Source organism: Astatotilapia calliptera, chromosome 11 (genome assembly GCF_900246225.1).
Source record: "Astatotilapia calliptera chromosome 11, fAstCal1.2, whole genome shotgun sequence".
In the NCBI taxonomy this organism is placed as follows: Eukaryota; Metazoa; Chordata; class Actinopteri; order Cichliformes; family Cichlidae; genus Astatotilapia; species Astatotilapia calliptera.
Genome location: NC_039312.1, coordinates 18,411,058 through 18,428,508, shown reverse-complemented (window position 1 = coordinate 18,428,508; position 17,451 = coordinate 18,411,058). Strand labels below are relative to the sequence as shown.

The following is a 17,451-nucleotide window of genomic DNA, read 5'->3' as shown; positions in this document are numbered from 1 at the left end:
AAAACCTCAATCTGCCTGAGGAATTCTTTTTTAGTTTTGAGTCTATATTTTAAACACGTCTTTTCTTTTCTTTTTTCACCCTATTAAATCTACTTTCGGCTGCATGTTTGTTTAAGTTTAAAAAAAAAGAAATTACGCCGGATGCCCTGCCTGACTCAAACTTCGGGATCTGCGTCTCCTTCAACCAAGGAACTTTAGTTTGTTAGGTGAATGTGTAAACCACCACAACGTAGAGCTACTATTGCCCTGCAAAATCAAGTAGATTTTTTTATCTTCTATGAGTTTATAATTGAGGCACTATGAGAGTGTGAATCAAATAAGCGCTCTTAAAAATACATGCATTGTTAAATAACGCAATACGAAGAAAAATAAAGTTTATTTCAAGACTGATTTAAAAATAAATAATATAAATGAGTTTGTAGTTACAGCAGACAAATCTGCCTCACTATGAAAACAAGCCTAAAAGTTTATTTTTATGGGGAACAGGTTCCAATAAGATTATCTTACTGGAACTAAAGAAAAAAAGTTGTTTTTGTTTTTTTTTTAGGATTCAGTAACCATCCTTCAAAGCAAGTTTTATCATAAATCAGAAAAATAAACAGTCTTCATCAGTGTCTTCCCCCTTCACTTGTCTGCATTATCTGGCTGTAGGAGCACAAACTGCTTATCAGAGTTTGTTTGTAGTTATACATGACTGGGAATGATAAGGAAGCTATAAAAAGGAAAGAAAATGAAGTTCTTCTCCACAGGCCAAGGTGAAATGGACCAGTGGAGGAAAAAAAAGAAGAGGAGGAGGACGCGGGGGTTGGGATCTGAGGTCGTTTGAGCGAGGACTATTTGAGAGTTGTTGCGGTTCTTGGCAGGAACATCTTGAACAACACCAAAATTGCAGCATATCATGAAATCAATCCCCTCCGCCTGCCCTCAGGTCTGGAGAGGTCAGACGGAGATGCTGGCAGCAACTGGGAGCGAGGTGTTAATCCCTCCCTCCATTGTCAGAGGGACCACATCAGAGCAACTGCACCCTCCTACTACACTTCCCTTATTCACTGCGCTGTGGTTTGTATTTGACTGGAGGTCCACAGGTCAGTTTTACCACCCACCTCCCCCCTCCCAACCCTACTGAATTGTACCTCATAGAGGCGTTTATGGGGAGGCTGACAGGATGTTCGGCCCACCAGGAGATCAAAGTCACTTGAAGTAAATGCGCTCTTGCTTGCTGTGACCTTTTCAACTCTTTTAGGGTTAACATCACAGATGCATGCAAGGCTGGGATTATGGAGGAGCTGGATGAGCTACATTGTGGCAGCAGATCAGTTTCCTTCCTCCTGGGGTTCACACACACACACACACACACATATACAAACACACACACACACGCACAATCAGAGCTCATTTTTCAGCCCTATCATCTGATCAACCTCAGGTAACAGGGCTGTTGGTTCACTGAAAATAAGACGATTGAAAGTAAGCATCGGGAAGGAGCAATACAACTTCTCACACTGAGAGCAAACAGAAACAATAATTGCTTTAAAGTTACAAGGAGCTGGACGTTTCTTTTACTAGAGCAATGCCACCACTTAATAACAGTGGGAAAGAGAAATGGATCAAGTCCAACTGCAACACGCATGGCGTTTCTTACGGATCACTTTGAATCCGAATGATTTCAACACCAAAATTAAAATACGTAAAATACAGCACGACTCAAAAGTGCTTTAGATGGAGGATCGGGACTGCAATGACTGCAAAGACGTACATCTAAAACTGATGAATTCAAAGTCTCTGAGAGTTACTGCATAGTTGTGTGAAATAATGCATTCGCCCTGGTTAGAGCAAAACGTCATAAACCGATATCAGTATTTGCAAGACGTGTTTTATTCACAGACTGTCTCAGCAATGCACAGCTTATACATTTATCCTTATCTTACTGCTGTGTAAATATGATTTTTAGACAGTCTGAACCCATTGAATCAAACAGTGGAGAAAAAGGTTGAAATGAGGAGTAAACATTTCATTTCAAATATAGTTTCCTTTACATTTCTTATGCATTTATTCAGAGAATCTCTGACAACTAGTCATTTTATGTGTGCAACATATTATGGGTATTGCTTTCACCCAGATAGTTCCCTTTGTCTTTCTCCCATTAATGACACTGCAAAACATCGACTTTGTTCCAACCGCAGTATTACAAAAAAAGAAAGAAAGAAAAAAGAAAAAGGAAAAAAAAAAAGCTGGCAGGAAGTGAATTCCTCTAAAACTCACTGACAGACTTTCTACACACATGTTTCAGATGTTCTCAGTACTTCATAAGTGGTTTTACAATACCAGCACAGTCAACAGTTCATCGAATCCACGTCTGAGTCACAGTGGAGTAGAAAAGTGTGTTCAAAATGGATCAGCAGGGACAACAAATCTGACATATAGTGATTTTAGATTCAGTGTTTATACAAGGCCTTAGATGAAAAAGGCACTTTTGAGCTCAAATATAACAGGAATACAGTCATATGGTGAACAGAGTAGCAACAAAACCATTCCAGAAGAATTTATAAAAGCCTTAACGCTATCATGAATAAGGCAACAGAGGGCCCTGCATTTGAGGTTCATTGCATCCAAACTCCACATAGTTAAAAAAACGAATATACTTCACATACTTGACCATTAAAGCAGTTATTGCTTTAATTGTAACAGTCTTACATTACCTAGAGCCTTAAGGAATGCAGAGATTATAAAATGTGGTATCCTGGTGTATTTCTGGTGCTAGGATAAGGATCTTTCAACCACTAAACATTATAAAACGGCATTAAGTATACTAGCCTTGTTACCCCGTGTCTTTCTTTACAAAATCTGACCTTTTGTGGTATTACCAGTATTGCAATTTGGGAATCTCAAGCAACATCTACTGTAGTTTTTTTTCAAGTTTTCAGGAGTTTTAAGAAGTTGCCATTGCCAAAGAATGGCTTTGGGACATTCAACAGTACAGGGATTGTAGCCGTGTCTCCGACAATAAAGGAGAAAAACATGGAGCCCGGGGAGTTCACAGCACGACTCGTCTTTGCGTCTGAGGCTGAATGTGGATCAGAGTGAGTCAGTCCCCTGAAATATGACTCAGAGCACATACAGTTCGACAGCAGTCCACAACCGCAAACACGGAGCTCTTCTCCATACACAAAACAAGGCCACTCTTTGGAATGATGCTGATTAAAAACAGTGTAACCATCAATGAAATATGCAATAAAATATAAAACCATTTAAGAGTAGAAAGTGCTCAGTGTATAGTTGCTCTCTCAGAGAGACAAGTGGCTGGCTGGAGAGCATAGTTTACTATTCTTTACAGTTTGTAAAGGACAGGAGGCCTTGTTGAGTCTCGCGAGCGTGTGACGATGCATCCTACAGAGTCCTCAGGGTTCCTCCCGACTGTCGCTCGTCTCATTTGCCAGCATTCTCTGTGGGATTGTACTCGGTTTCACCTGACGACACCTGAGAGATGCGGCGCGTGGAGCCCCACAGACGACGGGAGAATTGTCCTGAGCGAACCTGAAAGGAGGAGGGCCAGCACGTTAATCTTCACTTCTAAAAAGGCTCGATTATCATAAGAAAAACCTTGTTTTCAGCAAATATTTAGCATACAAGAGCCTCCTTCCCACACCCCCACTCTCTCACATCTGACAGTTACCACTCCTGCTTCTCACCTCCTCTGGTTTCCCAGCCCCCACCACAATTAACTTCCCGTCTTCTAGTCCCACTAGGATGTGGCTGCACTCTTTGGTGACAGACACACTCCTCACAGTGACCCTCAAGGCCAGGGGTGTCACCAAAGCATCCAGGCTGCAAAAGAGGGAAGAGTTAGAACCAAACATTTTTTTGCTCTGAAGTTTTGTGCAAATGCTATAAATTAGCAGCCTTTAAATTAACATTGCACCGTGTTCTTCATCTCTTTACCTGTATAAGTCCCGAATGTGGAGGTTGCCTTGAATAGTTCCCAGGATGACATATTCAGACACCAGGTGGAGTGCAGTCACCTGCTCCTCCATGGTGAAAGAAGACAGCAGACAGCCGTTCACTGAGTAAACATGAATGGAGTACTTGCCCTGCAGGAATAAGCAACATTTGGATAGTGACATAAGCGGAAAGAAAAAAGGAGCCGTACATTCGAATGCATTAGAAAATATATGTTTACTGGACGTGCCTTCTTGTTGGAGCGTTCCTCCAGAGACGTCTGTACCACAATGTGGCCTTCCATTCCCACCTGTAGCCCGGAGATTTGGGCGGGTATGCAGCTTTCGTTAGGTGGCCGCAATGTTCGCAAGAACTGGCCTCGTCGGACTGTGTGCACTATCACAGTTCCATCCTGGCACACAGGAAGCACAAGCAGAGCTTCATTAAAGATCCAACAGCACTTCAAGCTTAAACCTGTCATCTTGTCATGCTGCGAGGTGACAACTCTTGGCGTAAGAAGTCAAGTTTAAGTTCCTGTAATAAGAGCTAAGAATTGCAGACCTGAATTTTCTGTTTGCCCCCTGAGGATTTGATGCTATTTATTTATATAAAAGTTTGAGGGGCAGCTTGGCAGGATGCCTTCTGTGCACTCTAATCAAAAAAACGGAGTATTTCCAGAAGGGAGAACACATCTGAAGCATACTATCTTCTGTTGTATGCTACATGTGCAAAAGATCAACACTGGGCCACAGCCTGGCTTGATTTTCTGAACGTTGCCTGGACTTCATGTGTGAAACAGATCTAGATCATTTAATAATGAGATACTTTTTAAAAAAAATCGCTGGCATAACATCTTTAAATTTCTCTCTTAAATAGTAGCATAAGTACTTTTATTTCATCTTTAACACGTCCACGTTTTACATCTCTGACCTTTGATCCTGAGACAGCCATGTCCAGTTCAGTGCTGATGGCCACACAGGTTACCTCCTGGTCATGCCCACAGAGAATCTGTACTGGCCGGGGAGACAAGCTGCTGGAGAAACCACCCTGAATGACAAAAAAAAAAAAAAGAGAGACTCTTTGCGTGAAGGCTTCATTTTGAGCACAGCTGCTTCTTAGTGCAATTTACAACTGCTGCATGTGAGTGAGGCTAAGCATAAAGATGATCACCTGCTGTAGAACCTGCCACACTATACAGGATGTGTCCCTTGAACCAGAGATGAGGTAGATGCCACAGAGATCCAGAGCCAAGCAAGTAACAACGTCTTCGAAGAACACACAGAAACACAGATAAATGCGCAACAATGCAAAATACAAATATTCCTTTAAGACAGATAACCATCAGAACTCACCAACGTGCCGGCAGATCCTTCCAACCAGCTTGCCTTTCGCCAGCTGGGTGACGCGGAGACTGCAATCCCAGTGTCCCCCGCTGAACAGCAGGCGACCATCATTAGACACGACCAGCACCTGAGCGCTGATGTCGACCCCAGGAGCGAAAGGTCCGCTCAAGAAACGCTGAGTTCTGGGACACAAAGCGGGATTGGAAAAGATCAAAGCGACTTCGAAACAAACAACAAGAGCAAGCTGTGGTCTAAATGTGGACGATTTATAATGTGCCATAAAACTGTCACGACTTCTGCAGATTACAACCTGTGTGAAAGAAAATGTTCAAATGGTTTTTATCGTTATTTATTTCCTGCTTCCTGATCCATGGAAACGATAAGCTGAAAATAAGATCCAGTAAAGCAAATTTCAACAAATTAAAAGGAACTCTGAATCATCACGGACGAGGACAGACAGATGTTGTGCTTCCATCCAGCTATCAGGAATTTTCTTTATCCTGGGAAATGCTGCAATGAGTGCAAAACATTTAAATTTAAGCACAAAGTACCCAAAGTAATCTTGTCACCGTTTCTGTAGAGTCAGATAAGGATCCTGTACTTCAGAGGATCTTCTCAGAAAAGAAAAAAATAGCAGGGTAGTGTGATTTCTTCTGCCATCAGCTTTTAAATAGAGCTCTTTTACTGCTTGCCACACCTGCCTCTAGAGTCCTGCAATTGGGCCCTTATCAGGACATTATTACGTGTAATTTACGAACACTTTTCTCCCTAGAAAATGGAGTTTCCATGGGTGTATTATTTGTTAAGGCACTCACTTAGGATTATTCATCGTGGGGTCTTTAGAGAAGGTGAAGTAGTTGGCGATGTTTTTGTCGTACGGCAGCCAGTTGTGTGTCCCTATCAACCCGTTGGAACTGACGGTCACCTACAGAGGAAAAATCATCTTAATGCAAAAGTTACACCAGCCTTTTCTCTACTATCTAACACAAATGTCTTACTGTTGCTACTGCCAGGGTTTAGTTATGAATTTGGTCCTTACCAGTATATCTGAGCCCTGGGTGATGGAGCGGGTCTGTGTCTTTGGTACCACAGCTTGGACCACAGGAAAGCCATCACTTACCACCTGAGGCACACATGAATAAACACATACACATACACAAACATGACTTAATATTCATTATTTGAGTTGAGGAATGAGTTTAAAAAGATTTTAGGCCGTACCTCCTTAAATGGCCGGAGTTTTTGGATATGTTCAAAGATATTCAGGGGGAGAGTGTCCAGACGGGCCTGCCGCCTTGATGCGTTCTCAGCTGACATGCGAGGCGGATGAGGCTCCTGATTGGACACAAATGTGTTATAACACTGCTGCTTTTTTTTTTAAACAAAAAGTCAGATTATTATTTATCTTGAAAAAAGCTGTGAAATATTTTGAGTGTACCTTAAGGAGCTGACAAGGTGTCTGTCCAAAGTTGCTGATGATGCCCTCCAAGGCCTTGCGCTCATTCTCATTGGCTATTGCATCCAGATCTACTGCACCTGCACAGAGGTCAAGAAAACTGTAAGAAAGAGCCACAACCAAGAAAACAGAATAACAATTAATGCTGAGTGAAGTTTCCTCTTTTTTTCCTGTTCTTTATTCTAGCCTTACCCTCATAAGTACAGTAGTAGAAGACATTGAGGGCATTCACTGCCTCTTCGCCTCTCTGCTTATAACCAAAGATCAGGTCAATCCACTCATGGAGGTGATTGGACACGTACTCAGACTCCTACAGTTTAAGATAAAAGAAATTACGTTCTTTAGCAGTTTCCTTAACAAAATATTCTCACAAGAAAATGCATGAGTAAGTTTTAGAGACACAGGATGTTTGTGTAGACTCACCAGGGCTTTCTTGTGTTTTCTGATAAAGTCTTCCCTTGATGTCGCCCAGCGAGGCAGCACAACATCTGTCACAGGCTCCTGAGATATCTGTAACTGGCCTAGGTCGAAGCCTATAACAGTCATGGAGCAGCTATGAGTTAATATTTTTCATCTTTAAGCATTTATTTGACAAAATATATATATATGGGCACTCTTTACCGTTCATATTCTGCAGGAATTCTGGGAAGTAAAAGAACTCTGGGATGAGCTCTTTGACATCAGCTGGACTCTCCATGCGAGCCTGCCAGGCTGCTGCCACCGAGTGGAACTGTCTGTCAGAGCAGTCAAACCTAAACAGTGGCAACAAAGACCTGTGTGAGAAAACAAGATACCAGGAAACTCAAGAAACTCCTGAACTAGTCAGCACTCCCACCCACTTTCCACTCTGTAGCTGGATATGCAGGGTGGTGAATGGCTCCATGCGGATCATGTAGTGCATGACTCCTGCTGCATTAGAGTAGTGTGTGCCATAGTGGAATTTGTCAATGGTGCCCGTTGGGTCCTCAAAGCTCTCATATCTAAAGAATAAAGAAAAATATGTCAACAAATTATTTATATTATCGATTCAGGTGGTAACACAGGAACTGCTTCAAGACCCACTTACTTCTCTCTGACATTCTGTGCATGACGTGGGTTGACCACACCGATGGGTTTGGATAAATCCCTGAACACTGCAGGGTCCTCCAGATCCAGAACAGTAGAGGTGTAGTCGCACAAGACCCAGGGAAACTGAAGAGAAACAAAAACACACAACTCACTGTAGCATTTGCTCACACTGAAAGTGCAAACTCTTTGGTGATAGCAGTGGTAGCAGATACAAGTGCGGCACACTTACCACAGGGTACTGCGACAGGTCGTTGTAAGTGCGTCCAGCAATGGTGTTCAGTTGCATCAAATACTCAAAATTGGAGATCTCTCTGCACACCCATTTCTGTTAACATCAATACTGGACTGGTCACAAACATGTACATGATTGATGATCTTTGTCTGAAGAATGTCTGAAGAAATTATATGAATTAAGACCTGTGTGAGCCCAGATGCCTTCAGCAGCTCTTGGGGAGAGCGGGAGCCAAAGTAAAAGAGGTTTGGAGGCCGCAGACCGAGTATCCTAGAATAGACTTTGTTTCGTACCTGAAGGGTGAGAGATTGAGAATCTTAGAGAGCACAGAAGCCGCAGTTTCATAACTTCAAAAGCACAGACTTCACTGAAACTAAACAGCAGAAGCTCTTTAGTTTCAATTATGGCTGCAGCTTCCTGAGCAGTTCAATTTAAATCAGGCGTCACCTTCTTTTTGAAGTTGATGAAGTAGTGAGCCTGGTCGATGAAGAAAAGCTCCAGTGCAGACCTTCGCAGGTTGTAGCGCCTCAAATGAACCTCTCTGAGCTGTGACAGAGGTCGCTTGAAATCAAACCCAATTCCTGGGGGGACACATTTATTAGTGACCTCAGCTTGGACACGTGTTTTGGTTTTTTTTCCACAGTGTCAAAGATTTCTCACCCTCCTCTGTCTCCTCTTTCTCACTGCTGCAGTCATAGAAGTACAAGTGATGTGTGGTAACCTCCAGACGACCGGGAACAACTGCCACGATGGTGATGAGCTCACAGTCTTCAGACAGAACCAGCTTTTCTTTCTGGCTCTCGTCTTCTCCCTCCGCCCTGCGAGCATTGAAAAAAAGTACAGCTTCAGTGGATGTCCATACCTTACATTTTTTAATACTGAAACCTGCAGCAGAAGGTGGCAGTAGCTCTGCAGAACTCACGTCTTATCCCAAAAGAGAAGGTCCTCTTCTCCTAACTGATCGTCCTCCATGTCGCTTACTTTTGCTTCCTTAGCAACAGCCAGTGGGAGGGGTTCGGAGCCACGGGGGCTTTCAGCTCCTGATAATCACAGAAATATGGCAACGTGGTGAGTGCAGCTTTGTACTTTGAGAAAAAACACTCACGTGCTTACAGTCTGTGGCATACCCATGTTATCCCGCAGGGCGCTGGCCTCGCTGTGTGGATCGTAGTTATAGTTGGGCACAAGTTTGAGGCGCATCTTTGAATATGTCTCTGCATTGGACAATTTCCATTTTACTTCCGGCTGAACTCTGGGATCAAAGACACAAAGTACACATCAGAACATTTTGGGTAGTGAGCACAGTAACAACTTAGTCTTAAAAATCCACAGCTAAACATGATATCTTGATCAGAGCTGAGAGGAGCTGTCGTACCTGTTGGCCCATGCTGCTCTCTCACAGGTCAAAAGCCTGCGGAGAGACTTCCAGTGCAGCCACACCACCCCCTGCTGGCTGGAGCTCTGCTTCTGCCAAATGAGGTACCTGTTGTTCTCAGTCCGGGCTCGCTTCAAGCAGGGATCCACTATTGCCTCCTGTTTTTACAGGCACATGCATGAAGTAAACGATGCGAAACTGTATTTCGGCAGTTTGCAGTGCGAAGGTCGTAAGGTCTTAACCTGAAATTTGGATTTGCTGTCAGATCTTTCTTTCTCCTGTTTAAAGGCTGTACTCATCAGGTCATCGAAGCACGAGTTCCAGAAATTGGACATGATGTCATGGCTCCTCCCAAACGTGTCCAGCTCGTACTGCTCCATGGTGGGCTGAACCTAGAGGCGCAATTGAAGTAAGTATAATGTGTTTATAAAGCACATTTAAACGCAGCTTAAACAGAACAAAAGCCGTCTCTGTACTAGGAAAGGCTTTGAAGCCAGACGGAAAGGATTCCAATATGCTATATAAGTGCAAGATAGGACAAAAACACTCTGGACCGCAGCACGTTTAAAACACAGAGAGACAGTGTCAGAGTTTATGCAGGAATTAATGATACTCTGGTATTGTCTCCCAGCTCGGACACTGTTTTTGAAGTGGTTAATAAAAGCAAATAAGCAAACTGATTTTGGTCACACAGCCAGCACACTGGTCATCTTTGAGAAGTCAAAAATTATTCAAGGTAACACTCAGTCATTCAAACTAAATATTTTCAGTAATTTCAACGTGTTGTCGCCTCTTGGCCAGGACTCCCTTGAAAAAGAGGTTTTTAATCTCAATGGGACTTTTCCTGGTTAAATAAAGGTTAATAATAATAATAAAAAATATCAAATATCATTTCAATTAGAGAGCTTGCACATTAACCATGACAAGAACATCATTTTGGTCAGGACCAATATTGTTTTATTTAGGGCAGCTGTGGCATAAACCTTCTGTCGTTAACCGTTAAGCACTGCGTATTAAGATTCTTACTGCTTTAACGCTAAATGCTAAAACTGTAAGCACATTTACAACAAACTGTTCTAAAAATAAACTGAAAACACACTAAGACAGACGGTATGTGATCGCTTTCTGCATGAAAAAAGCGCCCTGGAAGTTTCACGTTAGCCAAAGTTATGCCATACTGGTTAATGTACTGCGGGATCCGTATACATAAGTAATCTAAACGAAGCAGATTTATAAACACACACTGTCACGCAGCGCAATGATAAATCAATGCTGAGCTCAGTGTGGAGTGTGTCTGTTTGGCATCAGTTCATGAACTATTTAAGGTGCAAGTACAAGCATAAACTAAGCTCTGCCTAAAATACCAGGCAACATTAGGGAGTTTAAGATTGCCTTTTCATTTTTCTAAACTTGTGATAGCTTTTCTTTTTTTTTTTAAACTTTGCATTAGATTTCTCAGTTGCCCACCGGGAGGTAACTGGTAAAGCCTGAAAATAAAACCGCAAATATTCCTAAAGTACACAAACCTGACAGAGAACAGAGGCAGCCGTATCAGAGTGCACGCTTTATTAAACGTGCTTAGTGAGGAGAACAAGTTCTCGAGACTCCCTAAACAAAAGATAAATGGCATCTATTTTTAAATGCCCCATTTCAGCGGACACTGACCTGCTGCTGGTAAAAGCCTTGCCACTCCAGTGTTTGACAATAGGCCTTCAGGTCCTGGGCGAAGGTGGTGCTGCCGTTGGTGATGGGCAGGTTGGGCAGGAGCTTCTGGAGGTTGACGGGGTCGGCGTGCTGGTCAAGTAGCGTACGCACGATGGGCACAAGGTGGGAAAAGGTCTCTGGCTGTCCGTAGTTGGTGTTGTCCATTGCACCACCAGGCCACAAGGGGGAACCAATCCGCCCCAGCAAGAAGCACACCTCTTCCCAGCTCAGGCAGAGCACAGTCTGAAGAAGGCTGTGGAGCTTGAGATAGGCCATCTCACTCACCTGATAAGGGGAAACAGACACATAGATCTCAGAAAGAAAAAAATAACACTAATTTATTATTATAGGCACATTTTTTATGTGTTATATCAGTATTTGATTGAGAAGTTAAAAAGAAACTGGTTAAAAAGTCCCTCAAAATCACACTTGTGTACATAGCAAATATCCATGACTACCTCCAAACACCTGATTCATTTTACTTTCCTTAGTAGACCAAAAATTGTGATATGTGTCAAAGTGCAATTAAGTTAATATATCTTTAAAGTGACAAAAGGGGGAGTTGCACTACTTAGGAGATGAATGAAACCAGCAGCATGTAATGGAAAGCCTTATGGTCAGTTCATTTAACACTGCTCTCTCTATCCTACAGCGAGAACAGCCACAACAGCCGTGATAACTCAGAGAGAAGCTGCCCTTTCATACAGAACACTCCCTAAAAAGTATGACTGCAATATCTTTGAACAGAAAGCCATAGAAGGCCTGGTATTTAAAAACTATCTTTATCTGGGTTTACTTATCATGATAGGGACTGTAAACCTTTACAGTTCTGCAAAATTCAATGTTGCAGGTGTTTGCGTTGTGAAAGACATGCTTGGTGAAAAGTATTTGACATATATGGTTGGTGCATAATATCGTGGTTGCAGCTGACCGTGGGGTGCTGCTGTTGGATATATCCGGTGATGATACGCAGGCCGATCTGGGCCATTTCCTTCAGTTCAGTGTTTCCTGGACTTCCAGGGGTGCTATGCCAGGCGTTTAACTTGTCCAGCAGGTTCACCACCCCTTCAAAGATCTGCAACAGAACAACAACATCTGTCAACAAAGAACTCAAGACAAAGCCTAGACCTGTTTCCACACCTTGCAGCGTCTATAAAAATCCAAAGCCATTCAGTACAGCCTGACTTTAAAGGTTATTCAAATGCAAACTTCTCACCCAACCACGCCTCTCCACCCTTCAGTAGAGCAAGTTCCACATTTAGTACATGGACTGGTTCTTATATAGTACTTTTCTAGTTTTCAGGGAAAGTCTGAGAATCTTTTTTGGAAACACTGATTTATTTTCTCGCTGAGCGTTAAATGAGAAAATCAATGGCTAACGTAGCTGCATCGCAAAATAATAAAATCTTCCTTTAAAACAACAAAGGGTCAGTCATGACTCAGCATGGTGTCAGAGCAGGCTTTCTACCAATCACAGCCGTTCCTTGCTTGCTCTGTCTACAAACCAAGGTGTTTTGGGGTAAGCCACTGTGTATCCCTGTTTGATTCTGATGGGAGATGAGCACCTTGTAGTGAGAAACACATTATATACACATTATAAGTACTTTGTAAAAAGGATCATGAAGGTGGAGCACATTTACAAATTTTATGACCGTTTCTTGGTCTTGGAGCAGTCACAGAAACTGCCAGGCCACCTTTTTCTAAAAACCCTGTGCTAAGCTAAGCTAACGTTACTGATCTGTACTAGCTTGAATTTTATTTTGAAATTCAACTCACATATAGAAAGAGATAAAATAAGACACAATCATGAGGATATTCAGTAAGCTGATTATACTTAAATTGAGCACTTGTGCTTTGTGTTTAAAACTGAAGAATTTGGACTGATAAAGAGGAGAAAATGTGACATTATTTGGGCTACAAATTGGCAGGTTTTATTAAGAGCATATTTTTTCTTGGTGTATTGATTCATTTTGCTTATATAACCATAAAATATTAAATCAAATTTGTCAGGGACTTTCTTTTGTCTTTGGTGTTTTTCACTTATGAGAGTTAAATACAGGCTTTCAATAATGCAACACTTGAATGAGTTGCTGTTACATGAATCAGCTAATATACCTTTTCACTCCACAGCGCGTGGTTGTTTGTACCCTCTGCAAACAGGAAGTCCTGCAGCAGCCTGAGGAGCCGAACGAGACTGGGACAGAAAGGCAGGAACGCTCCCTGGGCGTCCCTCAGGTCTGACAGTGATGACTCCAGCATCATCTCCAACAAGCTGATGCACAAAGCAGCAAACAGACTTTGAATAATTCACTGCATAACAAGACGGTGCTTCTAGATATTTACAATAAGGTGATACAGATGAAGGAGTGGTTTCGTTTGTTTTTTCAGCTGCGAGACAGGCTCACTCCTGGTGCGTTTCTTCTCCAAGTCCGCGTAACTAACCTGCGTTTGATGTCATCGGGAGGGCGGACCAGCTGGCAGGAGGAGCCCAGTTTGGTGAGAACAGAAAATACCTGTCCTCGCTCTCTCCACACCACATCTTCCGCGCCCTCCGCTCCGCTGCCACTCCACAGGACGGAGAACACGATGTTGGTTAGCAGGTTGCACAGCTCCTCCTCAGGGGTCTGCTGCAGTGTGAACAATAGCTGGTAAATGGAGCTCAACAAAATCTCATCAGATATCATAGACAAGGAACGAGATTTCAAAGCCTGGATTTACATGCTAAGTGCAGTGAAACCCGCATTAAGGGAGCAGGCATACCTGTGGGTTGGACGTGTTGGAGATTGTGTCTCCAGTAGGAGGATCGGTCCCATAGCTGGTGTCATCCAGCACATTGGACAAACTGGAGCTCTTCCTTGGTCTGAGCGGTGGGAATGGTTTGTAGTGCTCTAGAGGGGATGGTGTGTTGGTCAGACTACCAGCAGGTGTGTGTGTGCCAGTCTCTCCCACACCTGGCAAATCCAAATCAAAAGGTGATGTACCGAAGGGGGAGAGCGGATGGTAGTCCCTTCCCTCTTCTTCATGGTGAGACGAGGCGATGTCAACGGGATTGGAGGTAGAGGATGAGTGGCTCCCCTGATCCACCGAGTCAAACGACTTGAAATGCAGGGAGCCTGTGAAGTTTTTCAGCGGGCCTCCGCCTCCACTGGGAGGCGACTGTGATAAATCCGAGAAACCCTCAGAGATGTCCCGCTGTCCACCTTCATCCTCCTCGTCCTCATCCTCGATTTCCTGCGAGGTGCGGTAGTTCATGAAAATGTCTGTGCGTGCGTCCTCTATGACCAGGGATTGCTCTCTGCGCAGCGGCGGCCGGTAGTTTGGTTCTGCTGGAGTGTGGTTGCTCGAGTCGGCAATGGTGGCGGCGTGGGCCTCATAGGACTCTTTCACATAGAGTTTGGTGAGAACATCCTGCCAGCCAGGCTGCTTCGCAAGCTGTTTCACGTAATCCTCATTGGAGTAGATCAGATGAAAGAGCTGGGGTAAAACAGAACAAGAGCTTTTCATTACTGAGAATAAATCTTTTGGTGGGATAGGAGGGAAAAAGCCAGTTTTATAAGAGCACGACTTCTTAAGCAGACTGACCTTGCGACACACGTCCAGTCGGACAGTAAGTTCAGCTCGATGGGACAGACAGGCCACAGCCAGGAGGTCTCTAAAACTAGGACTGGCATCTGTGGAGCAGCAGTTAATTCATTGGTTTCATCATTTCAAGCTTGTTTTAATGGAAGGAAGTTATTGCTGTTTATTCAGTTTGTTTGGTTAGTCGATTCAAGGCTGGGGTAGGCAATATGTTTTCAGCGTCACTTTCAAACAGAAACCTGCAATCATTTTTCAGCATATTGTATCTGAGAAGGTCTGGGAGGCATGAAAAAGCAAGCTAGGCGAGTTGGGAGAGAGTTTCTTTTTTGGACTTCTGCCTGCTGCTTTTTTAATCTTACATACATTTATGAACCTTTAGTGAAACATTCAATTTAATTCACTATTTTGTCATTATTAGAACGTTTTATAACTATTATTATATTATTTTCTCAAAGCATTACAAAAAACAGGACTGACCACTGCACTTGATTTTGGGCTAAAGCGCAGCTTTCTTATCTAAACATCAGATAAATGTTTTTTGTCATCCATTTCCATCATAAAAGGAAAACTCTTGTGTTTGTATTACCTGTAGCGAGGACCTGCTCGTACAGACACCGGACAGTGGTCATGGTTACGGGAATGTTATCAAGACAGCAAACAAGTCCACGATAGCCAAAATCCCTTAGTTTAATGCGATGCTTGTTGCGCTCCGACACACGCTCGCTCTTGAGGATCTTGTACAAAACCTAGAAGGTAACCACAGGGAAACTGTGAGGATCCCATTTTCACAGTTTACAGTACGATGCACATATCTGCTGTTTAATAAATTGCAATATGTTAAGCAGAGGTCCGGTGACTGGATCTCACCCTGAAGACCCTCTCTCTGGCCTCATCCCCAAAGCTTGGATTGAGCAGCAAACTGTACAGCTGCTCCACGCCCCACTCCAGCAGCACTGTCTGCACCTGCTCGCGAGGAGGGCTGCTCCTCAAGAGCTCATACAGCACATCCAAGGCCTTCACCACCTGAGTGAGAGAGACACGGGAAAGATGTGAAGGAGGAGGTTGATGAAGAGCCAAGAAATGTGGAGTAGGGAGGGTAAAGTTTGAAGTTGCACAAAGAGCATTTCGAAAAGTGCAGATATACCAAAACAACATATAAAGAAAAAGAGATTAGGAGTAAAATATTACACGGAAAAGGTCAAATGATAGCAATTTTAAACTCCTGAAATAAAAACAGCTGTAAAACATGCGAGTTATTACCTGCTGCTCCTCTCCTACAGTCAGAACGTAGGCAAGGACGCAGTGAAGCTCCTCTTGTGTAGGAGACTTAAGAAAATCTTTCAGCAAGGCGAAGAGAGAGGTTTGAATCGTCTGCTTCTCATCAGACAGAGAGCTGCCGTCTTTCTCCACACTGTGACCAAAGATATTTCAATGAATTCAATGAAATCCCATCTGAGGAACAACGTTTTGGTATCAAAGGGGAGTGAACAAAACACGGATATTTACAATAACCCGATAAGAGTGATGAGTATTTTTGAATACACTAATCATTTACCTAATGTGACCGTTCATCATCGTAACAGAAGGTTTACCTGTAGTATGTTCGAACGGTATCCAGTATGTACTGAACGCCGTACTTCCTCCTCATCCGCTGCTTGCTTTTGTTTATCACAGACTGCAGGTATTGTATGTGTGCTTTGGGAGACAAAGAATACTTTTGTCATCTTCTTTCAGGCTGACATTTAGAAATGTCAAACTAATATGCAAGACTGTGGTGAAGAGGAGCAGCAATTTATAACACGGGGCGTTGAAGTGGTGCATCAGTCACCGATTCCCTTTTGACCCGTCCCACAGCCTGAACTTGAGACATTAATGTATTCAGCCCCCACTCTGTTGTGCTTTGACCCGTCTCCTTCTCCTCCCACCATGTGCACATGTATAAAAAGGGACACAAAAAGCTTCGGCAGACATTAAAAGGTTCACAGGTGCATTACTCCACAACAAGGGGCTGCTTGTGGCTTACCCAGACAAACAGCAAAGTGGCTTTTGGTCCAGATGCGGAAATTAAAGAGCAGGTGCTGGTAGAGATGCTGTAAGAGCAGACTGTTGCCCTCATTGAAAACCTGCTCCAGCAGCAGCTGACATGCTATTAAAACATTCATGTCCATCATACTGCCTGGAACCTGCAGAAGAAACAAGCAGATAGCAGTTTGTATTAAAGTTCAGTTTGCTTTCATTTATCTGGATTTTTGGGAATGAAGCCCCGTTTAAATAACACTAAAAAAGAAGAAGAAGAAGAAGAAGTAGTGTTTGTTTACTGTATATAACACTTCTATTTGTGAGCCACTGCCACACTAATAAGAAGTAGTTTCCTTACAGGATTGAACACATTAATATTATACATTTAAACATGCAATCACTGGCCACTTTATTAATTACCCCCGATTGTTAATGCAAGCATTTCAACCAGCCAATCACATGGCAGCAACTTAATGCATTTATGCAAGTATGAATGGTCAAGATGTCTTACTTGATTTAAGAAACTTTGAATGATACTTGACTAAGAAATGGAAACCTACGATTTGCACAGGCTTACTAAAACTGGACAACAGCCTACCTGTAATGTTGCTGACCATGTCAATCCTTTCATGACCACAGTGTACCCATCTTTTGATGGTTGCTTCCAGCAGGATAACATGCCATATAACAAAATCTCAAATCTGCTTTCTTGGGCATGACAACGAGGTCATTGTACTCA

At 43.0% G+C, this 17,451-nt stretch overlaps 1 protein-coding gene across 4 annotated transcripts in view; it reads right to left on the bottom strand.

The window, feature by feature from the left end:
• Positions 1-1,853: 1,853 nt before the first annotated feature.
• Positions 1,854-17,451, bottom strand: part of nbeal2 (neurobeachin-like 2) — a 32,616-nt gene continuing 17,018 nt past the window's right edge. For 3 of the 4 annotated variants that reach the window (XM_026184080.1, XM_026184083.1, XM_026184082.1), the window contains 35 exons: positions 16,717-16,876; positions 16,286-16,388; positions 15,954-16,104; positions 15,561-15,716; positions 15,280-15,439; positions 14,697-14,785; positions 13,875-14,588; positions 13,557-13,741; positions 13,230-13,386; positions 12,046-12,189; positions 11,076-11,399; positions 9,653-9,802; positions 9,411-9,568; positions 9,163-9,287; positions 8,958-9,075; positions 8,696-8,853; positions 8,483-8,616; positions 8,221-8,328; positions 8,033-8,128; positions 7,802-7,926; positions 7,575-7,715; positions 7,357-7,487; positions 7,159-7,268; positions 6,928-7,045; positions 6,718-6,815; positions 6,501-6,614; positions 6,319-6,402; positions 6,095-6,204; positions 5,289-5,461; positions 5,107-5,201; positions 4,867-4,983; positions 4,187-4,348; positions 3,940-4,088; positions 3,690-3,825; positions 1,854-3,534 (listed from right to left, as the gene is read on the bottom strand). In XM_026184080.1, the coding sequence (XP_026039865.1) occupies positions 3,427-3,534; positions 3,690-3,825; positions 3,940-4,088; positions 4,187-4,348; positions 4,867-4,983; positions 5,107-5,201; positions 5,289-5,461; positions 6,095-6,204; positions 6,319-6,402; positions 6,501-6,614; positions 6,718-6,815; positions 6,928-7,045; positions 7,159-7,268; positions 7,357-7,487; positions 7,575-7,715; positions 7,802-7,926; positions 8,033-8,128; positions 8,221-8,328; positions 8,483-8,616; positions 8,696-8,853; positions 8,958-9,075; positions 9,163-9,287; positions 9,411-9,568; positions 9,653-9,802; positions 11,076-11,399; positions 12,046-12,189; positions 13,230-13,386; positions 13,557-13,741; positions 13,875-14,588; positions 14,697-14,785; positions 15,280-15,439; positions 15,561-15,716; positions 15,954-16,104; positions 16,286-16,388; positions 16,717-16,876 (5,361 nt within the window). In that variant the 3' untranslated portion in view covers positions 1,854-3,426. The remainder of the gene's footprint in view (positions 3,535-3,689; positions 3,826-3,939; positions 4,089-4,186; positions 4,349-4,866; positions 4,984-5,106; positions 5,202-5,288; positions 5,462-6,094; positions 6,205-6,318; positions 6,403-6,500; positions 6,615-6,717; positions 6,816-6,927; positions 7,046-7,158; positions 7,269-7,356; positions 7,488-7,574; positions 7,716-7,801; positions 7,927-8,032; positions 8,129-8,220; positions 8,329-8,482; positions 8,617-8,695; positions 8,854-8,957; positions 9,076-9,162; positions 9,288-9,410; positions 9,569-9,652; positions 9,803-11,075; positions 11,400-12,045; positions 12,190-13,229; positions 13,387-13,556; positions 13,742-13,874; positions 14,589-14,696; positions 14,786-15,279; positions 15,440-15,560; positions 15,717-15,953; positions 16,105-16,285; positions 16,389-16,716; positions 16,877-17,451) is intronic. The other variant, XM_026184081.1, reaches the window with a different exon arrangement.